Source organism: Eschrichtius robustus, chromosome 11 (genome assembly GCF_028021215.1).
Source record: "Eschrichtius robustus isolate mEscRob2 chromosome 11, mEscRob2.pri, whole genome shotgun sequence".
Classification (NCBI taxonomy): domain Eukaryota; kingdom Metazoa; phylum Chordata; class Mammalia; order Artiodactyla; family Eschrichtiidae; genus Eschrichtius; species Eschrichtius robustus.
The window spans coordinates 90,568,113-90,594,240 of NC_090834.1; the positions used below are offsets into that span (position 1 = coordinate 90,568,113).

At 43.6% G+C, this 26,128-nt stretch overlaps 1 protein-coding gene across 4 annotated transcripts in view; it reads left to right on the forward strand.

Annotated features, from left to right (window-relative positions):
- TRIM44 (tripartite motif containing 44) overlaps positions 1-22,948 on the forward strand; it is a 113,977-nt gene extending 91,029 nt beyond the window's left edge. For all 4 annotated transcript variants that reach the window (XM_068554062.1, XM_068554061.1, XM_068554064.1 and 1 more), the window contains one exon: positions 18,298-22,948. Coding sequence is in view for 3 of the 4 variants with exons in the window: in XM_068554064.1 (XP_068410165.1) it covers positions 18,298-18,325 (28 nt within the window). In the remaining variant the exon portion in view is untranslated. The remainder of the gene's footprint in view (positions 1-18,297) is intronic.
- The last annotated feature ends 3,180 nt before the right edge of the window (positions 22,949-26,128 follow it).

The following is a 26,128-nucleotide window of genomic DNA, read 5'->3' on the forward strand; positions in this document are numbered from 1 at the left end:
TTAACCCAGGCGTAACAACAGGTAGGTCAGAATGCTGCAGACCTGGCAAGGAGTCACAGCCCAACATTTTTTTTGGTAGGAAGAATATTGGCTTTGCAATCAGACAAACCTGAACTCCAAACATGGTCGAGCCACTGACCTCTCTGAACCTCAGTTTCCACATCTGTAAAATGGGGAATCATAGTGTCTTCTTCACAAAGATGCAGTCCAAATTGGATGAGAGACTATATGTTAGTACCTATTATAATACATGCTCACTGAATAATTTTTAAAAAATACATAGTTGCTTAAAATGTCATCTTACTCTGTATTAGCAAAAGGTTTCCCAGGCGCCCTGAAGCGTTTTGGCCCCAGCAGGAGAGTGGTTGAAAGATACAATGTTCTGTAGTTTTCCTAAGGAAGCCCCATTCTTTAGAACCAATTTTGCTTTTTATGGCCTGTTTTTCCCTCCAAGGCAGGAGGTGGGCTGATGCTTTCCCTTCTGCCCTCCCTATACTATACCTCCCCAAAGTATTCTCTCATCTCCCTCTTGTGATTTCCTTAAGTGCTTTTAATGGTTGCTTGACGCTAGAAAGATATTCCCAGCAGGCACACAGTTTGTAATCACTGCTCGTTGCTTGGTGTGAACTTGTGGCTGACCTCTGGGAAAGCAGTGGGGACTAGAGGAGGGAGCCAGGCTCTGCTCCAGCAAAGCAAAGATGATGGGTCCCAGAGCAACTGGCAGGCAGCTGGAGGACTGGCTCCAAAGATTCCTCGCACACCTTTTGCCACCTCTATCCGGTCTGGAAGTATAATCAGTAGAGGATTATGGGACGGGTAAACTTCCACATTCTTAAACACCACCAACCCAAAACAAAATGAAAGCAAAGATAATGAACACAGGGCAGCTTGAAGTACATTTCTGCAGCGTCTGTGTTATCACTGTGAGAGGCGTGCAGTGCCCTTAGGAGTATCCTGCCTGCGCTGGAGCCCACCAGCCATTATCCCACGGCCTGACCCCCACCCCAGGGCATCTAGACTGCCTCCCACTTTTTTTAACCTAATTCCGACTGTCTTCACCAAGGGGAAGGTGATTGACGTACAGGAAATGGAGGAAAAATGCAAAGCCCTTATCTTCATTTCACAAGTCTTAAACACAAAACTGCTCACCTGAGTCGTGATAAGTCGCAGTACATGCCTTTGAGGGGCTGCTCGCTGTCCAGAGGAGAAGAAGGCAAGCCTCACACCAGGTTAATAGCACCCCAAGAGATGCCTGTGGTGGCGGGGATCAATGCCAGGGAAACGGATTTCACATTAAGTGCTTCGCGCCCAGTCTCCTGTGACTTCCTTGAACCTTTCAGGCGCTTTGCCCCAAACCACACAGCCAGGACCACCTTCTGGTGCCCATCATGTTCACAGCCTCCCTCCTGAATGCGTCAGTCCTGCCCACCTTGCATTCTACTTCCTAGCCTTCCTGGACCTTCTGAAGGTTGGACTTTGTAATGAATGATCCTGCTTACGGACGTGGGTCACTGCTCCAGCTGCCACTCTGCCCCTCTATCCTCTAGCCTCCGTGGCAGTTTTCATGCATATTCTCTTAATTAGATTGCTTCTATCTCACCTGGTCTCACCAGCCCTCAGGATCCTGCATTTCTACCGCTCCCCCATGAATAGTATAATCGCTAAGTTCCCCTGGGCCCTACAGGCAGGACCCAGACTCTGAGAGTCTGAGGGGGAATGATAAGTAGTCTCTGTAGGCTGGAGGGTCACCACACCCTCATGAAAGACGTAGACTTGAAGGCTGGTATGATTGGAGTACGGAAAGAGAAAGGATATCGATATTCCAGGCTGGAGCAAGAGAGGTCCTTGTTATGACTTGTTAGCAGCTGTTAAAACCGTCAGTGTGAAGGAGGAGTTTAGAAGTGGAGCTGCCACAGAGATTTAAGGATTATCTGTGGATTTCAATGCTATTACTGTTCTTTACCAGAGGAGAGGGGAGGAGGGAGTTGGAATGAAAGAGAAAAAATAAAGCCTCTGGTATGGAGTTATGTCAGATTCATGGAGTTATTCTACTTTCCTCCTCCAGACGATTTTTACATTCTTGTGCTAGGCCTCATCTGAGAGTCTCATTTTGACCCCTAGCAAGAGTGCCCTTTACAGCCACATTGTGGCCATTCATGCCATTTAAAATGAGTAAGAGCTGAGTGGGTGATCATGCTGTCTTTCTTATAGACCGGTGGTTCCGGCCTTGGTCCGCACATCTAACCCCATTTTCAGAGCCCATCCTCATCAGTGGGCAAGAAGAGGCATCTGAGTACCCGCCAGAATCCTTCATCCCACCAGGCTCTGAGCAGAAATCAGACTTAGATCATAACAACAATAACAAAATGGTAATTAATGTGAGGTAAAGGACGTGTTAACTAACCTTATTGTGGTAAACATTTCACAATATACACATGTATCAAATCATCACATTATATACCTTAAATTACACAATGTGATATGTCAGTGATATCTGAGTGAAGCTGGTGAAATAAAAAAGAAATCAGACTTCAGAGAGATTGGAGAAGCACTTTGAGAAGGAATAGAGCTTTCTCCTTCCAGCTGAACATAAAACAGGTAGTTCCATAGGCTTTTCTTAAACCCTTATATACAGAATTACCATCTTCTTTTTAACTTCTTTTTTTTTCCTTTTGTATAGATTTCAGCCAAGGGCCCTAAAAATAATTTTTAGGGAGGAGTGGCTTTATAGTCTCACAGCAAATGTTTTTTAATTTAAAAACAACCCCTAAAGGAATTCTCGCATCTTTTCCCCAAAGTGGTGAGCTGAAATATTTATTTTGTTGTCATTCCCCGCCCCCTGTCCCTACGACCCGTCTGTGCTGGGCTGGGTGGGGACCCTGTGCCGTGTTTTAAGTAGTGAGCGGGGGAGTGGGTGGGAAAAGAAAAAGATCTATGCACTTTTTGTTAACTTCTCATGCTGGTGTAGAAGAGCCATCTGATATGCTTACTGTCGTGTATAAACTTTAATTCTGATTGGGACTTTGAATGTGGAGCCTGAGAGAGGATCTAATCCAGGCAAGAAGAAGGGAACCGAGCCACATGTGGGGAAAGTTGGGTACGTGCAGGCACTGTCTTGCGCACCATTTCATGACAAGAGCGGTCCCTTGATGAGCATTTACCACGTGCCGTATGCTCTTACATTCATGAAGAACCTGTGAGCCATGGGCCCTGTTTTACAGATGAGGAAACTGAGGCCGGTGGAGTAAGTTTTGTCCAGGGGGACGCAGGTAATAAGTGGAAGGACTGGATTCAAACCTTGGTTTCTCTGTGCTCTTCCTGCGCCTCTCAGTCTGAAAGCCAGGGTTGAGAGTCTGGCAGCAGGGAGCCATCTAGATTGCTGGCAGATGCCCCTCAACTACGCAGGCCTAGAGGGTGACTGGGCCTTACTCGATACCAAGGGGAACATCCGCCTGGTGCCTGGTGGGGTGTTTGGATTGTCTGCTCTGGCTGAGCCCTATAACTGGGCCAGTTGAGAACAGTCGCTTTCTGGGTATTATAAATAAATCTTAATGACATCTGATTTATGTTGAGACTGAGCCATAAACAGGTTCTTCTGCAGATGCATGAAACAGGTCTGAAGTGGTAGGATTTTGTCATTGGAATGTCACAGCAGAGCTGGCTTCAGGATAACCTAGGAGGAAGGCAGAATGTGTCTTTAATAATCTTTATCTGCTTCCTTCATTAGACTGTACTTATACCCTAGTCCTGGTCCTTTAAAGAGTATTACTTCTTTTTCCCCAGCAAAACCTAACCATCCATCTTAACCCATCAGCTTTTGAGATGACAGCTGACTCACCCAGAAACTCATCTGTGCTCAAGTGGCTTATGGTGATCCCATGGCCTACTCTTGTCTTGTAATATCTACTGATTTTTAACTCTGGGAGCTCAGCCAAAAGTGCAGTACCTTAGACTAAAGGAACGACTTTGATACGGTCTTTAGACTCACTGACTTATGCAGAGATCTTTTGAACGTGACAAAGGCTGGACTGCTTTCTGCATGATGCTGTGTTGGGTATCTATGATTTCCTCCGTTGCCTAGGGCAGCCCTTTGAGTCAGAGCAGTGGGCTTTGTTCAGTCTTGTGATTGGGCAATGGCAGAAAGGATGTAGACCTGTAGTGTTCAGTTCCTCTTTTCTCACTTTGCTTTGGCTCTCCCGCTTGGTGTATTCATGTGTTTTGGGCCGTCTTCCTCTCTTCTGGCCAGACTAGTGCCCTCTCTCATCTGACAGCACTAACCTGGAGTCCAAGGAGAGCCTGTGGTAAGACTGGCTGAGTGCACAGTGGATGTGATGTTCGTCTCTTTGGCTGTCTGCATTAAGCAGCCTTCCTCCCAGCAGGGACAGATTCCTACAGTCCAGACCTGTTGGCTGTGTTATAAGCTTTTGGAATATTGGGGGTGGAGATGGCTTCCTTAATTTCTCCATTTCCTGGGGAGACTCATGACAAGAGCATTTACTGCAAGGGCAGGGATAGGACAGAGTAGTAAACAGGCAGGCAGCCGGGGCTCTATCTGAATGGTTCCCTTACACAAACATCTCCTCTGCAGTTACACTCATCTCAGAGAAAATGTGCTGGCAGAGATGCCTGAGTTATTAACTTGGCACAAGAAACCTCCTTGTAGTTTCCTGTTTCCCTATGGCAGGGCCCTCTCATGTCCCCAGCATGGGCCCTAGACTCTTGGACAAGTGAGTATGGCTTTGGCAAAGAGGGCTCTGCTTGGGAGCAAGAGTCCGTTCACTCGAGACCCCCAGCATCATACGCTGGCACCTGCATTCCTCTTCTAGGCTGAGTCTCAGACTTGTGCTGATGATGTAGTCACATTTGAGCAGCCTGACACCTGCCTTCCCCTGACACAGGATTTATTTTGAGTTACCACTGGGGGTTTGGTTTCCCCCCTTGAAACATCTGTTTGTGCTGCCTTGTGTAGTGTCACACAGACCTCAGGCTGAACATTTTCAGCATAGCCCTTATTCACATTATGGAGTGTTAGCAATGTGTTAGGTGCCATATGGAGCCCTGACACACTTCTCGTCTCCTGTTCTTTCCCATCCACATCCCCCCAACCCCATCTTCTTAGGAGACACTTTAAGCATGACCCATGAAGATAAGCATTAGGAGCTGCTGATGAGATACTTCTTCTCTCAGTGTACCCTCTCACACTTTATCTCTAGCCTGAGTTTTCACAGCTCTCTGCACATGCCAAGCTGTTTCACATCTTCAAGAGTTTTTTCAAGCTGTTCCTTCCACCTGGCGTGCCCTTCTTCTGGCCCTGTAGTCTTCCTGGAAAATACCGATCCATCTGTCAACATTAAGTGATAGTCTTTTCTGACTCCGTAGGTGGAATTTACCACTTCTTCCTTTGCTCATAGCACATAGGCTACATTCTTTGCCAGACTGTGAGCTCCTATCTGATTCCCCTCTGCATGCCCCTCACTGGCGTTTAGTAGGGGCTCAGCCACTGTGAGGTGAGAGGAGCAGCTGACCTCAGGATGAAGTAATATAACAACAATTGAATTTTGGTTGAGCGTTCATTACTTGTTAGTAAGTATGCTAAATATTTTGCATCCATTATCTCATTTAATACTTATCAACTCTGAGCGGTAGATCCTGATAGTTTCCCCTTCCTGAGTTGCCCCCCAACACACACGCACCCACCATTTTCTATCTCAGCATCCTGCTTTGTTTTCTTCATAGTGCTTTCCACTATCTGAAATTATTAATTTGTTTACTCCCTTATTAGTTGCCTTCTTTACTAGAAATTAAACTTCATGAAAACCAGACATTGTCAGTCTGGCTCGCTACTATAACGCCAGCACCTGCTGCAGTACCTAATATATTGTGAGTACTCGATAAACATTTGTTCACTGAGAGAGCGAATGAATGACTCCCTGTGTCACAGGTAAGAGGCTGAGACCTAGGGAGGTTGAAATGCTTTGCTATAGTCAATGCAGCTCAGAGGGCTGGGGTGGGAATTCTGGTCCTTCCCCCAAGTGGGCGATGCTCGCATGCTGTGCTCCTCCGTTAGGCGCTCTCCTAGCAGGCAGGTCTTAGCGCTCCTAGGAGGAAGGTCTGCTTTCCTGCTGCACCCACTTTCTTCCCTGAAGGTCAGCCTTCCCCAGCTTTCACTTCACCAGCTAAATCCCTTCTAGGCCAAGGCAGGTAGTGAGAGATGCTGTGTGCCAGCCGCCGGATGTGTCCTAAATGCCAGGCATGTTGTTAAACACTCGGGGTAAAATGGTCAGTGAGAAACAGACTCGGCCTCCAAGGAGTTCAAGTGGCAAAGACTGACATTTACAATACCGCCACGCGAAGGCATGCTGAGTCCCTGAACGCCTGGAGGCTGCAAGGGCAAAGCAGGCATCTACCAGACCACCCTCATCACCGGTTCCCTGAAGGCAGACAAGGAGGCATTATCTCAACTTAACGCCAATTTTATTCTCTAGTTCGGTGCAGTGAAAATCAGCTGAGGCCTTGAAAGATATTTTCTGTGCAACCTAATTAAATGAGTGAGACCTGGGTGCCTGTCACCTCAGGACAAATGAAATTGAAATTGAAACTGATGTCTGACCCAGAGAGACTCCGTCCAGGGGATGGTGACTTGGTGGCAGACCCTTTTGCATGACTCTGTTTGCTGGAGCTCACAAGAACCGAGGTGAGAATCAGAGGGAAATGGCTAACTTGCAGCCAGGTTGCTATAGGAAAGTCACAGACTGGCTGTGGTTGAAAAAACTGAAAACATCTGGCTGTACCTTTCTTTAAAAGAGACTATTGGGATCCCCTATAGCAGGGAGGTAGTTTTCTAGTACGTGGTTTAGAGTTTGAGTCTGCCGAGGCCTTGGAAAAATCTTTAGCAATCACCAGAGGTTACCGTCTGTGCTACTGGTAATGAGGCATTACCAGTGACCTGGCTGGATAAATGCAGCCAAGCTGACTTCACAAGTCCCCTCATAGCTGCCTTCACTCAGCATTGAGTCCCCCATCCATGGTTAAAAACAAGGGCCAGGCCTTCTAGTTCCAGCTCTGCCAGCTGTGGAACTTGGGATGTTATTTTATTTCTCTACTCCTCACTTCTTTCATCTGTAAAATAGAGTGGTAATGCTGTTATACAGGGTTATTATTATGAAAACTGAATGTGAAGATGTTGGTGAAGTGATTATTAGTTCAGGGCCTAGTAAATAATAGTAGCATCCATTTAGCGAGTACTTATAGGTGTCATTATCTTCATTTTACAGACATGGAAACTTTAGTTTAAAGAGGCCTCTCGCTCAAGGTCATACTGCTGATGTGTACTGCAATGAGGTTTGAAGCCATGCCTCTGATTCTTAGTTGTGTGCTTTTCCACTATCTGTTGCTACCACCACAATAACTAACACAGCTGTCCCACTCCTGGATCTGCACCTCAGCTGATGTTTCATCCAGAGGAAGGAAGGAGAGGAGCAGTGAATAAACATCCCTTTATTTCCGTCTTGGCCTGGGTGACTCTCTCCCTCCGTAGACCATTAGGGTGAGGGGGCGGATGGTTGAAGTCTTGGAATCCCAGACTGCCTTGAGTCAGCTGGATTGTAGAGGGCTGGAAGTTGCCAACCGTGCAGCTGTTTTATAAGGAAGGTGAGAACATTTCCTCATGGAGGTGAATTGGTTCTTCAAGTTTCCTTGCTTGGGAAGGGCTGGACATGAACTTACTTATGCTTTGCCCTCAATGACACAGCATTCCTTGTCCATCAAACACACACATCCTTTACCAGTAAGGCTTAGTCATTTGTAAGAGTAATCATCGTTTATGATACAGCATTTAATCCACAGCTGGTACCCCCAGTGGTTATATGTGCCTGGTGGTTGCAGTGAGGGTTAGAAAATCAATGGAGCGTGGGCTTACCTATATAGTAAGCTGTCCAGGAGATTCCTGGGCAGTATCTCTGAGACCAACAAGTTGCCCACAGTTTGCCTGGGAAGACTTGGAATGTTTCTAGAACAATAATTCTTTTGGGGGCTGTTTTGATCATTCACTCAAAAAAACTGTGTTGAGGTTTCACTGGTGGCAGGCACATTATCAGGTACTAGTGATATAGCAGGGAACAAAATAGTTAAGGACCCTTACATCTCAAAACAATTTAGATAGTGATCAGTGCTGTGAAGACAATACAGTAGTCTAATGTAATAGCACAGGGGTAGGGCGGGTGGCTACTCTAGATTGCTTGGTCAGGGAAAGCCTCAGAGAAGGTGACATTGGAGCTGAGACCTAAGTGTCAAGGAGCCAGCATTCCAAGCGGTGAGGGGAGAGCTTTTGAAACTTAACAGCAAATGCAAAAGCCTTAAGACAGGAACAAACTCTGCTTATATGAGGGGCAGAGAGAGCCAGTGTGTCTGGCAAGTGGCATGAAATAGGTTAAAGAGATAGGCAGGGGCCAAATCATGTAGGGATTTGTGGGCCACGGGCTTTATTCCAAGGCTATAGGAAGCCATCGAAGGATTTTTAAGTGGAGCAGTGACATAATCTGTTGCACATTTTAAAAATATTACTCTGAATGCAGTTTGAAAGCTAAACAGTAGTGAAGTAAGAATAGAAGTAGGAAAACCAGTCGGAAGTCAACTGCAGCAGTTCAAGCAAGAGATGGTGGTGGCAGTGGAGAAGAGGAATGGACAGACACAGGATAGAAGTGTGGTGGGAGTGGACTGAACTTGCTGGTGGACTCAGTGGGAGAGGGAGATGGTGCTTCTGAGGTTTTGAGCACAGTGATTGGCACATATAAAGCACTCAATAAATTAATTATAGCTTTTGACCGTTGTTATGAGCGAACGGCCTATTATCAAACACCAAGAGAACAGGCTTGAGAAGCAATCTTGAACCCATTCAAGTGACAGAATGGTGCCTATAGTGCATGTGTGACAGCGGTGTCGGCTCTTCTCTTTTGTTAATAAACGAGGGTTGCAGGTATGATGGTGTATTCAGGAACCAGAAACTCTGATTTTCAGTTAATCTCACCGCCATCAACTCACTGTATAACTTTTGGCCTCTCTTAGCCTTGATTTCTTCATCTAACCATAAAATGTATTGAGCACTTTCTAGGTGCCCGGTACCATGCCAAGCTCTCTCTCTATATGTCCAGCACTCTCTCAGTATATCAGTCCTCATCTAATCCTCCAGTAACTCTTTCAGGTAGGTACTAAGTTGTCCTCCATTTCCAGGAAAGAGCACTGAACTCAAAATCCCACAGCTAGCAAATGACAAAGCTGTGACTCAAACCTAGGTGTTCCTATCTCTTAAATCCACATTCATAACCCTCTGTGACATGAGAAGTAGGTTTTGAGAGTTGGTGTGCTTCCAATTTCCAACTTTCTACAACTTCTGGACCTCAATTTAAGGTCAGAATGGGACTCAAAACTACTGAGAACTAATATGGGACACTTGAGAAAAAGCCTACTGTTCATTCAGAGATTAGAGATTAATGTCAAGAGTGTATTAATTGATTGATCTTTTCTCCTCTTCCTTTGGTAACTTCTAAGATACAGCAGCTGAGGCAACAGGAAATTGGAAGTCCAGCATTTTACTAAATCTTATGTTTAAGATTTCTGTGGAAGGAAACTGCTTGAGAGAGATTTGGTTTCCATTATTCACTTGCCAAAAAAAGATGAGGAAACTGGGTCGGGTGGATTTCCTGAAGGTGCAGGAAACAGGGAAGGTAAATCCTTGGGCTGTTTTCTGCATCTCACTCCCCTACCCCCTGGAATTGCCTGGGCCCTAATAGAGGCTTTGAGAAGGGTTCCTTTCAGCCCTCACAACAGGAGGTCATCAGTTCTGTGAAATCCAGCAGCGGCGGGGAAGGGAAGGGAGGTTGGGGAAGGCCAACAGAAAGGCAGAGAAAAGGGAAAGCTTGCAGCCCCCATGGCATTTTCCTCTTGAAGTTCAACAGGAAACCAAATAATAACATAGAAGTTATTTCAGAGAGGAGAAACACACACACACACACACACACACACACACACACATCTCATCCTCACAGACACTTTGAAACTGCCAGACATTGGCAAGGATGTGGGGAAAATGGGCATTCTCATACCTGTATGAGTAATGATTGTAAATCAGTACAAGTTGATTTCTGGAGGGGAATTTAGCGGGAATATATCAAATCCTTTTAAAAATATTCAATACATAGCCTTTGCTTGGAGAAATATCTGATTCTACGACTGCGGCAGAAAACATACAAGATGAGCCTGGAGCATTTTGTAGTGTCAGAAAGTAAAGGAGTGCTCCCCTCAAACCTCAAAACAACCCTTACATTGGTGAGGGTATGTCAGGGGCCACAGGAGTGGACTAAAAGAGCTCCCAAAGGCCGAAGCTGAACAGTTAGAGCAACAAAATAAATCAAGTAGTATTGGATTATAACCCAGAGTGTAAAAATAAGTATCCATGAGTCCATACTGATATAAACAAATGATCAGTAAATAAATAAATGAAGAAGAGACAAATCGCCTGTTCAGAAGAATTTCACATAATTTTTGTAGCTACTCTACCTTCAACCAGGGGGAGCACAACTCCTCACTCCTTAGGTGTGGCTGCTCGTCGTGACTTCCTTCCAAAGAGTACAGTGTGTGAAGGGGGAGAAAGTAACGTTACAGTGGAGAAACCTCAGGAAATACTACCTCAGCCAGGTGATCGAGGTCAACGTCAACAGCGCTAAGTCATATCAATAGTATGTGCCCTTGGTACGATGTGATGAGAACGGTGCTTGACCTCTGTGATTTTTCCTTCTCAAGGCCCATAACCGTGGCCTAATCATGAGAAAAACATCAGACAAATCCCAAATGAGGGACATTCTACAAAATACCTGACCAGTACTCCTCAAAACTGTCAAGGTCATCAAAAACAAGAAAGTCTAAGAAACGGTCAAAGCCAAGAGGAGACTAAGGAGACCTGATGACTAAATATGATGTGGTATCTCAGGTAAAATCTGGAACAGAAAAAGGACATTAGGGAAAAACTAAGGGAATCTGAATAAAATCTAGACTTCAGTTAATACTAGCATTAATACTAGTGTACCAAATTTGTTGATTCATTCTAACAAATGCACTAATGTAAGATGTTAATAATAGAGGAAACTAGATATTGGAACCCTCTGTACTATCTTTGTAATTTTTACTTTGACCCAGGAGTTTCCCTTCTGGGAATTTTTTTCTTTGGAAATAATTAAGGGTGAACCTAAAGATTCACCAGCGTGAATATGTGTCACAGAGGTGTAGGTTATAGTGAAAAGGTAGAAATAATTTGTGTCCAATAATTAGGTATGATAAATCCATACAACTTAATCATGAACCATAATCTTACAGAAATACATTTCTTGATAAGGAAAGGTACTCATGATTGATAGTTGAATGAAAAGAATAGATTATGAAAGAGCCTGTGAAGTATATATTTTTACATATGCATAGGAGGGGTATAGATGAATATATTTCAGTGTGCTAATGTTGATTATCACCAGTGGATAACACTATGGGTTTTTTTTTCTTTTTATAGAAGCAATACGTGTTTGCTACAGAAAATACAGATCAGCAAAAAACAGAAAGTTACTTTTTGAGTTAAAAGAAAAAAGGCTGGAACTGATTCCATTATAAATCCAGCAGCAGCAGTAACAGAAGACTCAATCCTAAGGAAGGGAGTTCTGAGAGCAGATGGGACACTGGCAGGCTAAGAAGCCTGCCTGTTACTTCTGTTCAAGTGTCTCCCTGTCACAGGGCCCTGCCTGCACAGGCCTGCTGGCGCCTTTCCATCCTCCATAGAAACGGGCCGCCACCCCAAGTGGAGTGCAAGAAGGGCAGCCACCTATAAAAACGGTAAACAGGTTGCAGGGCACATGGAGATCAAACTTAGCAGTGTGGTCAATGGGTGGACCTGCGGCCGCCCTGGAGCCCCAGACCCCTCTCTCACAGGTGCCTGTGTCGGTCTGTAGGGGCAGAGGCAGCTGTGAGGGCTGAGAGACAAACCCAGTGTCTACTTCCTTCTCCTTCTGTAGTCATCCTACCCTTTTCTGGCATTTTTTCACCTTAAAAAAGAACTTGCAAGTACTTTCCAACTCATTACAGCAACCCTTGGAAATAGATATTATCATCCCATTTTTCAGGTAAAAAATTGAACCTCAGAGATCTTAATCTTCAGTGGCTGTCACTTATTGTCTGGGTAACCAGGGGTCAGAAGATTAGGTTTATGTCTCTCTTCTTACACGAGTGCATTTTCATATCTGAGGGTTCTGGAGTCTGCATAAGCTGGATCTACCATTTACAAGCTGTGTACCTCAAACAAGTCACGCGGCTTCTCTTGGCCTCACTATTCTCATCTGTAGGATGGAGACGATAATACTTACTCTAAAGCTACTCTTAGGGTTTAGTGAGATTGTTTATATAAATTGCTTATTAGCACAGTGCCTGGAACATTAAGTCGGCCGTCTGTGAACAGTGGTCATTATTGCAGGAGAGAAGATTCATGAGATCAAGTATAACGTGATCTAGAGAGAGGAGAGCCCTTCTCCCTGTTTCCTGTGATTTGCGAAGGAAGACACAACAAGGCTTGGTACTGCTTTAGACTTTAAGAACCACGATGAATTGGGAAATCACGGGAAATCATTTGCCCATAGAGCTCACTGTACTAGGGTGTGTACTAGGTATTGATCAAACAGTACAATTCATCAGCCTGGCATTTAGGCCCAGCCAGGAAAAGAGGTGAAAGAACTTGGAATGTTGAGGTCAGCCTTCAGATTGAGTTGGAGAGGAATGGGGAAAGAGGGCAGTGCATAGGAAGCAAGAGAAAAAAACAGTGTAAATGAGCTCTAATTAATTAGCCCAGCAAATGTGTAAGTCAGAAAGGAGCTTCGCTTTTGTCTGGTTTGAATTTTTGTAAATTTCACTTATAACGTGAGGTGTCCTAATTTCCCAGCTGGGGAAACTGGGTCCCAGAGTCACACAGCAAAGCCAGGACTAGAACTGTGAAGTCCTCTGATGTTTTTCTCAGTTACCCCAGGATAAACGGAGAGGACATTTTACTTTATCTTGTATTTGTATCTCTCTTAAATGTATACTTACATCTCTTAAAACTAATTTATATTAGTTCCACAGGCAGCAGCTAAATATGTAAGTGCTGATTCCTTATAGCACAGTAACCCCTCACTTTCAGCCCAGGCTACTGGGACAGGTGACACGGGAGACAAAAGTAGCAGCTCTGCTCTGTCTGGTGGAGGAGCATTTCCGGGTCTGGGTGTCGGGCCCGTCCCCCAGCTAGGCCGATCATTCTCACTGGAAGTGAGTGAGCAGCTGCAGCCTCAGATGGTGAATGGACACTTCCCATTAATTCCTCATACAGCACCTGTGTGGCTTCCTTTCTGGAGAATACTACATCTATCTTTGTGCATCTCAACTGAATCCAGCCTTCCTTCCTTGTTGATACCTCTTAATTTCTCCATCCTCTTAAGTGAATAATCCTTTTACATCAATAATGAATAAATAGCCAAGGACTCAGCGATACAAGTGATGCCAAATCAAATTAAGTTGTATTGTATTCTCAGGTAAAAGAAAGTAACTTGCGAGATCAGAGTGCCTACCCACCTCATTTATTAACTTCCTCTTATAAGCGTCCATCTCTGGGGATGGAAGCTGAAAAACTGAGCTGCCTATCTATATGAACTATCTTAAAGCTTGTCAGGCAGTGAAACACTCCTTGATCTTAATCACTTTATGAGCAGGTGCTTAGGGGCTGAATAGGACTGGGGCTTGGGGCGTGCCTCTAACAGTGCCTTCAATTTCACAGGCACAACAAGACAGAAAGGATTGCTCATGAGGCAGCGCGCCCAACTGGCAGAGGGGACACAGCATTCTGCTGGCTGGGCTCCTCGTCCCATTCTGTCACCTGGACCCCTACCCCTAGGGGGTGTTAAATGTCACGTCACTCTCCCGGTCATGATTTAGGAGCTCTCAGTTCCTTTAGCTACACTTTTTGTTCTTATACCCCCAAAAATAGTTTAGAAAACATTATGTGCCTCCTTGCCCATTTTAACTCCTGAAATTATATGTCAAGTTTAGATAGTTGAGAAGGATGTTAATTCTGACATACTGCGTAGTACGAGCTTTATATACATTTTCGTCAAAACTTTGGCACTACGGATTTAGCATATTAAATTTACAGGCGAGATTCACTGTGTAATCTCATTGGCAAAGATGGTTTTCATGGTCAAACCATCCAGCCAAATCAGTCTTGCTTTCTGTCAGATCCAAGTCTGATTTCATTTTGTCAATTAAACATATTAGTACACATTTCCTGACAACCATCTCATTTCTGAATATGAATTCTTAGATCTGTGGATAGACAGATAAGGGCACACAGCTTTGCCAAGAGTTTATTACCTGGATGAAGTAAGGGATTATATCCTTCACTATTTCTTACCCTGTTCTCATAGGACTTCTCTTAGAAGCAAGGCATTCTAAAATTGTCCCATGGTGAGATTCGGGAGGATGAGGGGTATGCATTTCTTTTCTGAAGTAGGAGTAAGGTGAGTATAAAAAGTGAGAGTGGCTGAAGAGAGAACCTGTAGATCACAAGCACGTTCTGGGAGAGGTCAGTTTTAACAAAGAGTATGTATGGAAGGTAAGGATCTGGACATTAATTTCCTTTGAATTACCAATGACCAAATACCTCCTGGAAAATCATTAGGTACCACAAAGGTATGTGTACCCCAGTTTTAAAATCGCTGCTTTTAGGCACACCGGCACTCTCAAACTGGGTCAGTCTGTGACTGAGGCCAGTTAACTGGGCTTCGCTCAGTATGTCCTCACCGGTGTTTGGCAGGGACTGACTTTTCTAGAGACCTATCAAGTAGAAGGGTCAGAACCATGGAACTCAGCCTTTCTTTCTATTCAGTATCTGTAGGTCTGGAGTTGTCATTTAAAAAACTATCCACGCAAGCAAAGAAGGGCATTCAGGAAATTTAAGGACATTTGGGGATAGGAGCTCACTTGCTCTGGAATGTAACATTTCAGGTGCCAGAAGAACAACGGTGAAGGAAAGTTAGGCAGGTGTTGATCCTGGATAAGAAGAAAAGCAGGTTGAAGAAGGGAGCCAACATTTTAAAGTATTTCTATTGCATAAAATACATAAAACTCTCACAGTAACCCTGTAAGTTATACAGTAAGTATTACCACAAGGAAACTGAGACTCAGAGAGGTTGAGCAGCACATCCAAAGTCCCACAGCTCATTAGTGCCCGAGTGGGGATTTGAACCTAGTTTAGTTTGGTGACTTCAAAGCCATTATATAATGCTGCTTCTCTCATGGTAAATACCTACTACAGAATGAGCTACCTATCTAACACCCTTAGTTAGTTTATTCTGAAAACAACAATAACAGAACAGACACTCAAAATTTCAATATCCTCTGAGTATCACTCCCATTATAAATCTAAGTGTGAGTGGTAGATGTTTCAGAGGAGGAGGATAAGTGGCTGAGGTGGAAGGCTGTGTTACTTCCCTTGGAAAAAGTAGACTCCTATGGACTATTTAAGATAAAATCCTGTGAACACAGATCAGCTTATAAACAGAGTGAAGAAGGGACATTCAGATGATATCTCACACTAATGATACTGTGTGACCCTCCAGGAGAGACCACACACAAGGTGAACAAAGCTGTATGCTGTAGATTCAGTTATGATTTTTTCTTCTTTATTGTTGCAGAAAATTAATTTCATTAATTATGAAAATGAGTATGATTTATTTGAAGATGCTATTCTGGACAAAAATATGTCTCTCTCCCTCCCCTCCCCTTTCTATCTCTCTTTCCCTCTCCCCCTCCCTCCCTCCCCCTCCCCCCTCCCTCTGTCAGCTCCTAGGCTCTGAAGTCCATGAGGGCAGCTACTGTGATTTCATCTTGTTCATTGTTGTGCCTAGTGTTATGCCTAACACAGAGTAGATAGTCAAATTAACCAGTGATATGCCAGAATTCCAAGGTCTTAGGCTTTTAGACTGTGAGATGAGCTATGTCATTCAGGCCCAAGAACAGATCTCTTTTAGGATAATGAGAAAAGATTTTATCAGTCAGGGCTGATCTTTTCCCCAAGTCAACTCTGCACATCTTATAATAAGGGACCTGGCAACTCGAAAAGAACTTAGTTTATTTATAATTTCATTATACTCAATTTTGGGGGGTTGTTGACCTCTTTGTGAATATGATGAAAATTATGGCCTCTCTCACAGACAAAATTTTGTATACAACTTCAGTAGGTTCATGAACCCTTTAAACTATGCATCTCAAGTTAAGAATGCTAAATAATGAACCGCAGTTTAAGGAAGGGGCACATGCTTGTGCTAGACCTCTCATATTTGAAGGAAAATTGACAAAAGAACATTGAGCTTGTTTGGCTATAATACCGAAGGGGAGACTATGGCACCGGTTCCAGCTGGGTCTTGATTCTGGTGAGACGCTTTCATGAAAGACCCTTTTTGTTCCCTTTGGGACAGATGCCACCAAACACTGCTCCTTAATGACGGTCCACTGTCCAGCCCTTCCTAGCATGCACCCTTCATCCCATGATTGGACAACAGGCAGAAAAAGGGAATGGAAATAGGGCAGAGTTTGGATAGTGAAGGTTGCTGAGTTGGTTCTTTTGGCTCCTTAGAGTACGCGTACCTTAATTTCACGTTCCATGTCTCGAAATGTTTTCGCCCTTAGCAGAAGTACTACAGGTCTGTTGTCTAGGATATTTTCCCTTAAAGGCTTTCCCAGATGGATGCAAAAAAGCACAGATTTTTATATAGATGTAGATAATCCCTTGTGAGATAGAAAAAATTTCTAGGTCATAGCAGGGCGCTGATGCACCCCAGGCCTGTCCTCTTCCCTAACCTGCCACTACCAGAGGAAGGGGGATTTACCTCCCTTACAAGCTCCCTAGCTTGCCTGCTTCAGACTTTATCCAGCCGAAACTAATCCTTAAGTTTTAAGGACGCAGGCCTTACTATGTGACCGAGGATTTTCCATCTCTCAGAGCTCCACTTTCTTCATTTGCCAAATGGGGATAGTAATAATAATAATAATAATAGTCCCTACATCCTAGGATTATTGTGAGGAGTAATAGAAAGAATGGGTGAGGAGTGCTTAGCTCAGTGCCCCTGGCACACTTGATCAAGCTGGCTCTTGTTATTATTTTAAGGACAGTGGCCTCTAGAAGTGGTGGAGGAGGAGAAACTAGGCACATTTGCTGCTTTTGTCCTTCTAAGTGTCCTAGAAGTGTAAGTCTTTTTCTGGCCCTGACTTTTTCTTGCCCTGGTACTTGTATCAACAACGTTCTCTCCCAGGACCAAGCCAGGGAGGCTGTAACCCTGAGCAGCTGAGGTTCTAGCCGTGCCTCTGAGACTCACAACTCATTTTTTGGCCGCTGAAATACTCCTGACATCTAGGATGCCCTGGTCAAGGCAGTCATGACTGACCATTCTTTCAGCCGCTTCCTTCCCTCCCTTCCTGTTTTTATTTCTCACTCTCTTTTTCAAACAACTATTTATTGAACACTCCGATATGCCTAGCACAGTCCTAGTGCTAGATAAACAGTAGTCGATAAAATAGACAATATTGCTATTCTTTTATGCTCTGGTGGGGGTAGAGGGGAGAGTAAATAGCAAACAAATGATTTATAGGACATGATAAGGGCTATGAAAGAAATAAGATGGAGATGGAGAGTAACCAGGGAGCCCGACTTAGATAGAATACCTTCTCTGAGGAGGTGACGTCTGAACCCAGTGACTGTCCCTGTGGCATGAATTAAAACCTTGGCTTTATTCCAAGTGAGAAGTGCCATTTGGTGCGCAGAATGATAGCTTCTCTTTGCCTTTCTCTTCTAACAATAGGTGGCTTTAAGGCTTAGGGGACGTCAAACTCCTGATTTTTACCAGCAATTTATTTTGTCAAGTTAAAAAAATATTATGACCCTCACCTGCTCCTTTAAGTAGCTATTCACTTACTATGTACCAGGCACAGGCATTTTATATGTGTTATTTATTCCTCCAGGAACCTAAGAAAGTAGGTTTTATTATCATGATTATCTCTGCAGTCAAATAAATCAGAACGTAGAGAGGCTAAGTAACTTGCCCCTGGCCACAGTGCCCAGCAGCGGTAGGGTTAGGGCTGGAATCCAGGGGAGTCTGACAGCAGAGCCTGTGCCTTCTGTCAGTAGACTAGGCTGCCCCCCTTCTTGTGAAGTCTTAACTCACTTGGTTCTCCTTTCCTTTGTAGTGGTGCCAGTGAAGAAGAAGACACATGAAGACCTGCCATCCCCAGCGGAAAATCATCCCTTCCCCTTGTGTGTATGTGACGGCGTGTATGTAACGGCTTCTGATTCCTGTGAAAGCTGCCCAGCAACAAACGTTGCTTCCACCAGATGCCTCCCCAGATCCACAGCAGGCACATAGCTCTCCAAGGAATGACCAGTTTTACTCTTACTGACTGTGCTTCTCATTCTCTTGTCGTGATAGGTCAAGGAAAATGCCCCTTTGATCAACCAGGAGCAATTAAAGGGTCCTTCAGGTAATGCCTCAATGGCTGCTTTGAACTTACTCAGGAAAGCCGGCCCCTGTCATATTGTATACCCAAACAGTATCACTTCATTAAGAAGGATCTGGAATAATCTTGAAGGGCAGTCAGAATTTGTTTCCCTGCCTGCTAATAAAACCACACTTTATTCATATTGAAGCATGGAATAAATGAGGGAAAAGAAGGGCCGAATCAACCCACATAGTTAGTCTCTAAAAGTCCATTTAATACGTCTGTGAAAATGTGGTTTCATGAAATAAGATGGATGGCTTGAAAACAGATAAAGAGTTAAAAGTTAGAAATATAGAGAGATATTTTTAGTACATGAGGTTATCCAGGATTTCAGATTCATAATTCAGTGCTGTGGAAATGAAAAAAAAAAAAAAAGAAAAGATTGAAGAGATAGAAAGGAAATGACTTTTTTTTTTTTTTTTCAAAAAAAAGGGACCAAAGAGATCTGATTAAAAGTTGAAATCGAAATCAGTATTTCTGAACTCAAATTGCCTAAGTTTCCAAAATAGTCACTAAAGGATCTGATGGAACCTGAATTATTTGAGTGGATTCTGAGGTTTTATGGGTCTTGTCACAGCATGAAAGTCTGGAATGTGTATTACAAATGGGAATTTTCAGTTTAGGTGTTGCTCCGCCTCCCCCAGCTTAGCCTAATTTGGCTTAAATGCAGTGTGGGGAGAATTCTTGGCCCTCTGTGGTGTGTTGAATCGAGCTCCATCTCCTGGCAGATATACCTTCCTTTTACTCCAGCGGGGACCCCTCTTCCCCTGGCTCTCCCCACCTCCAGGTCATCTCCCACACGCTGGCTCTCTCCTCTTAAGTAGCGTGAGCAGAGACTCACCGTGGTTGGACTCTGGTCTTTCCCCACTCCCAAAGCACATTTCCTTAAAACCAAGTTTTTTACTCCTAAATAAGCAATGATGTACTAGGGAATACAAAACTGCAAACTAAAAAACATGCGTCTTCTGAAACAGCAGTTTTACTTAACAAATGGTTTGGAGTCAGGGAATGACATTATTTTTAGATAAAACAAACACAGTTATATTATGAAATAGAATGTTTGTATATATAAACAGTAAAGATAAAATAGGAGACTTCACAGAGAATTTTTATTTGCGAGTGGGGGGTGTGTTCCCTCTCCTCTGCCTTTAGTGGTATTTTGGTGTTCGCTTCTGAGAAGTACAATTGGAACTACATCCAAGCAGCCTTAGGGTTTCTGTTGACTCAGGACCTAGACTTCTAGTGCCTCTGAGGCAGAACCAAAGGAGCCTGCATTGAGGGAAATTCCTCTTTTCCTGCCTGCCTGCCTGCCTGCCTGCCTGCCTGCCTGCCTGCCTGCCTGTGTACCTATCACAAAGCTTTAGGGCCAGCTGATATGTGTGTGTGGGATGGTTTTGAGGGAGAAACAATGCTTACTTACTATAGGAATCCTGTCTATATCACTGTTCAGTCCTGTGCATGCTATGAAATGATTGTTTCTTTGAGGCCAGGAAGCTACCAGGTGTATATGCTTCTCGGTTAGGATTACCCTTGCTCACTAAATATGTTGTTGGGACATTGGGGCTGAGAGTAGTTTGGGCTGTTTAAAAAGAAAAAAAAAAAAAAAAAGTATTTTTCTCTCAAACTGGTGGCCGACAAATGACTAAGACATTTTCGGTGCTTTACCTTTCTGCCCACAAAGACTGGAGATTTTGGCATACCACTAATTACAACCCCCAACCACATCCAAAGAAACTACTCCTAAAGGAAGACCAGTGGCCATTCTTAAAAGAGTTTAAAAATCAGATTAAGAAGATTTTAGGATTTGGAAGCTTGTGTTGTCTTTCCCCAATAATTATTGTTTAATCTCAAGTAGTAGCCTTATTTTAGCAATGGACGGATCACTGGCTCCTCCATCCCTGATCATATGTTATTACTTTAAATCAGTATTTGGGAAACCCAGGCATTTATGCAATGGATATGAATGGAAATACAAACATACATGCCAGCCTGTCTCAATAAATTATCATACTCTGTAATCCTCAAGGAAAGCACTTTTGCTTTTACTTAGAAAGGATTTCAGATTTGCTTTATGGGCTCCTGCTGTTTTCAGCACCTGATAAAACTTTAACCAGGGAAGCATTAAACACAGCTCAGCAGCTTCTGCCCAGGCTCCTGAGTTCCTGCCGGCAGCATTTATCAGTGTAAGAACTAAGATGCTTCCTGCAGTGGCACCAGCTTCCCCAAAGCTGGAGCATGCTTCTCGGCCTTAAGCCCCAGCCTGATGAGACTTCCCTCCTACCAGGTCAGTAAGAGTTGCTCACAACTGTGTCCTAACTGGCTGCAGGGTTTGCAGAAATCCCTAGGGAGAAGTCATCGAGGGAGGCAGGTAATGAATGTCTTCAGAATGAATTGGGTCCTCACAGCAATCCCTGGCTCCCTTCCACAGGTTGGGTATCTGGAGGCTAAGAGGGGGTTTGTCCTTTGATTTGATTGTCATTAAATCCAGGGCAATTCCAAGAATTGCCTGGAGTCTCTGCTCTGACAGCCTAGAAAGAGAAATGACTTAAAATATTGAGGACCAACTATGAGGACCCATTTCTCAGATGATAATACAGATTTGGAGGGCAAGAGTCACTTGCCTTGAGTTACACAGCTAGGAAGTATTGGAGCCAGGTTTTGTACCCGGCTCTTCCTAACTCTGTGTATGCCTAAAACAGAGAGAGAGAAAAAGGCTGCAGGTTCCCCCCACCCCACACACCTGCAGTCTGACCATTCCACCCTATGGAGTCTTTTTCAAAATTACATTTTACGGCTATAGTTTAGGCTCAGAAATGGCAGCAAGGTAGCCTTATTCTTCTACTTTAGCAGATACATTAAGTACACATTGCTAACTTGAGCCTGCCCCCAGGAGTTGGCGGACACCTTTCCTTTTTGGTGCCATCCCCCATAAATACAGTGTTTTTAGGCCTTCAGGAGTATGGAACTTCTCAGAAATGGTAAAAGTGAGGAGTGTTCTGCTCTCTAACTTTATTTGAAAATGTCAGCTGCTGCACTGCTGCAGAAAAGGAAATCTTCATATTTTAGTAAACCTAGCCAGTCTGTGAGGATGTGGTAATTCAAAGTCCTGTGAACATAGACTTTCCTGCTAACACCTGATGTGTATATGTACACACACACACACACACACGCACGCACGCACGCACGCACGCACGCACACGCGCAGTTTAACAACTAAGAGAAATTCAGAGCAGCTGCCTCATTATCTCGCATACCACTGCAGAGGTTTCTGCCAGCCCTGATTACAAGTGTCACCAGATAATGGGGCTTAGTTGGCTTGCTTACAACATGCTAACAAGAAGAGCAACTCCTTGGCAAAGGTTGTCAGCTCCTAAAGCGTTGAGCCAAGGCGACAGCCCTGAGGGAAATTGCACTCCAGCCCTACTCCAAGGTGTCTAATGATATGGGAAATTTGGACACCCAGACTTTTTGGTGACCTGAGAGTCTGACCACTCTAGTCAGGCCTGAGGGCACGGCTGCAGAATTCACGACTGATAGGAGTGGCAGGGCTTAGGAAGTCCTCTCCTCCACCTAGAAAATATTCTCTTGCCAATACCTGAAATGCCACACTCAGTAGCTGTTAACACATGCTTTTCGATAAGAAAATTAGTTGCATGTTTACAGTGTGCCTAGCACAACTGGTATTTTCTGTTTAAAAAACAAATCTATCTCGTTATGAATGGACTCAGCCCAGCCCTGAGAGAAAAGAAGGCCTGCAGGGGAGACTTCAGATCTCATTAATATTGCCTTACCCAACAGTGTTTCTGAAGCCCCACCGCAGCCCGTTCCAAGAGCTGTAAGGCCCATGGGGACTGCCTAGTAAAACAGTAGCATTTGGAACCAAGAACACACGAGAAACAGCAGAACAAGCGCCAGGGCAGGAAAATAAAAATAAATTAAGACACTAGTGGGTATACTGGTACAAAAAATGCCACAGAGCCCATGCTGGGCTTGATATGACCTCGAGGGGACCGTAGATTTATACTTAATGGGACTTGAACCTGACCAGTCTTTCTACAGTGACAGGCCACACTGCATGGATGGGGAGAACCAACGAACCCATTGTCCTCTGCCTGTTTTCCTGTGCAGCCACATTCCCTCCTCAGTCATCTTCCCCTTTCACGCTTTACATTAAACAAGGGAACACTCAGTCTTTCATGGGAATTACACGTTTGAGTTAATGTTTCAGTATATCATTTTCATACTGTAAATGATTTTGTAAGAGAGATTTACTGCTATCCCAGGATGTTTGGACTCAGTGCCCCTGTGCATTTGGAAATCAATAAACTATTACTGGAAATACCATTTGTCTCTCAGAGTTGTGCACAGAGGACCCTGCTAGGTGTAAATATTCATGGTGATCTGCATTGTTAACTGTGATAATGCTGGACATGATAGTGTTTTGGTTATGAGAGGTGGGACACTCATTTGCCCCGACTTCTCTAGCGTAGCTTAGGAGATCTCTGGGAGTGGCAAAAGGACAGACTTAAAGTCATTGTTATTTAAAGAGATGTTTTCTCCTCAAAGTGAAATGATCCATGCCTAGGTTAAATTTTCTGAGCAAAGTAGATTATAAAGTAAAGAATGCTTGGTCCTGAATAATGTTTTCAAATAACGTTAAAGCTTTACAATTAGGATTAGCCAGGGGGGTGGTCAAACTTTAATTTTTACCATATTTGCTAGGAAAAAAACCTTCGTAGAGCAAATTATAGTTAGGCCAGCAAAATCATCTTTGGGGAACCTTAGAAGTACACATTTGATATAACTGATGAAGAGATAGAATTAAGTTCTAAATGAAGCAATTCTAGTCCAGTTTGTAATATCAGGAGCAGAGGATGCATTGATATCAAGAGGCAAAATGTGAAAACTCAAGATAGTAGATACTGTACGCATTAGAAAGTACAATTCCTACCTAAAGGCATTACAACTCAGTTTTTAAAAATCCATCCTTAAAACCCACCAGCAGGTGTCTGGAGGAGCTGCAGTTTATGAACCCTGCTGTAAAAAATTTTTTTAACAAATTTGTCCCCATCAGACCCCTTTAGTTAGCTAGAGGCTGTATGTGAACTTTGGAGAAATTGTTCAAGATAGGGTTCTAGAGGGAGTCAGTCACTCAAGGTCATGCGGTGAGCCACGCTGATAAAGCCAGGCCGGGAGACTCTTGTCCCCTGTAACAATCGTTAGGCCCACTTCCTCCCTCCCCAGTTGCTAAGCACACTTCTGCCTGGTGGGATGGGATTGCCAAGCCCTGTAGCACTTGGGAGTCTCGGTGTTTTAACAAACCACAATGTGTTTGGAGGTTTTCTTCCCTACTTCCTGGTGCGAGTATCTCAATACCGCATCCCATTGCCTCAGCCCTTTTTCATTTTATTGTCTTTCCCTCTGAAAGCTACAACTCTTTATTTTGTTTCATTGATCTTTGCTTGGTCCAACTTACAGGTGGCCCCATTTCCTTTACACTCATAAAAGAGTGAAATTGCAGCTGGTCTAGAATATCTCCTGGCCTTAACAAGGCACCAGAGGTAGGTACACCCAGCAGAAAGTCAGGCTGCCAGTATTAATAAGAGAAGAAGGTGTCACAGAAAAGAAAACAAGACGAAAGGCGGCTTGAAGTCGATAACTGACTGCATTGAGTATCTGTACTCATTAAATATTAGAGTCTCCAGGTTAAATCATTCATTTTGTTAATAATAATAGCTACCATTTAGTGAGGTCTTTTCCTGGGCCAGGCACTGTCCTAGTTGCCTTTTACGTTATCTTATTTAATTCTCACAGCACTAATATTATCATCCTCTATTTTATTGCTCAGGAATCAGAGAGTTAAATACTGTGCCCAAGGTCACACCCTAATAAGTGGGAAGCTAGGATTTAAACCCAGGTCTAGCAGACTTTACACCCTGGCTCTAAAGTTCTCCTCTCCTAGCTGCACTGATTCCAGCAGATGCTGGTCAATAACCTTCACCCATCCACCCCCTCTCCACAAAGACATACAGTATGGCCTTGTGGCAAAGGAGTTTGTCTTTTTTAGGCCTTGTTTTGTACAGTTTGCAAAGTACAGTGTACAGTGAGGGAAGGAGGGTTAAGGTGAGCAGTGAAATTCTCTTCTGACCTGAAACTGCACTTTTGGAAGGAGGAAGCTGTTATACTTGCTTTATCTCCTTTATTCCAAGGCCATAAATAATGAAATCACCAGGAGAGGCAAAGCCATGGCTTCTTTTGCCACAGTCTTAGAATCCCAAAAGTCAGCCAACTCTGGCACTGAGTCTGTAATTTAATTAAACATCTTGAAGGCATCTCCAACAGCTTGACGTTAGGCCAGCTTCATATTCTTGGAAAGGGACTGCAAAGGGAGCTTGTCTATTTTATAGTTCATTTACTGAGTTGAACCCTCATGGCCATAGCATACCATTTGCCTTACAAAAGTGGCCCACAACCTTCATACCATTTTAGGGAGTCAGTCACAACTCATTTACCTACGGCTCAGTCAGCTTCACCTATCCCTATTTCTTAAACATGAAATCTGCACAAGTGGTTTGACAGTGAGTAATTGAGACAGAACTGGACAAATCTGAAACCTCTGCTGGACCCATTCAAAAATGACTGAGAACTAAGAAGTGAGTAAACAAGACTTCTGACCAGTTGAAATAAATAGTATGAAGCAAGCACATAAGAGAAAGGCCATCTGTCTACCCATAAAGCACCTACTCAGAACCTATTTATTCCTGTTTCACACATAATTCTAAATGTTTGCTGTCTGGTTTCCAGGCCTACAGCAGATTAAATTTAAGGGCGGGAAACAGATTTCTAGAGGAAACTTAACTCAAGAAGGAGAAGGAGCTGACAGCAATAGAGAAGACAGAAAAAGTTTAAGTAAACTGTAGAGCTCAAAAAGCACTGTTTCAGGGGGGCGTTTAGTGCCCCAAATAGCTCTTTACACGTCTCAGTTTCTGAACACCTCATATCATAGGACTGTATAATTATACTCAAAGTGATGACCCTGAGCATCACACCTAAAGAAACTAAGTTATGCTCAGAAGAAAGCAAGAATTTGCATATCAAATATTTTAGAAATATTTCTGTCACAAAGGTAAAGAAAAATGAAACAAATTCCCCTTTTAGGGGTTAAAGGAATAAACCTTGGACTATCCAGAACATTTAGTTAAACAAAACAAAACATCCCCCACCTGAGGTTTTATTGTTCCAGGAGCCTCTTGTGTTTAGCGAGTTTTTTCATAACTTTGTAAGTGACTTTCATGCTACAGTGCTTTGCATATAATGGCATGAACAATGGAAGTGCCAAGTTTCCAAATGATGAATAAAACTAATAACCAGAATACAGGTCAAATCCTGTTACAACAAATACTGCTACTATAAAAATCACTTAAGCACCCCTGTTATCTCTCAGCCCCTGTCAATTGCCCCTTTATTTCAAGCAATAGTCATTACAGCAAAATCGGGGTATAATAAAAAGAAACTGGACCCT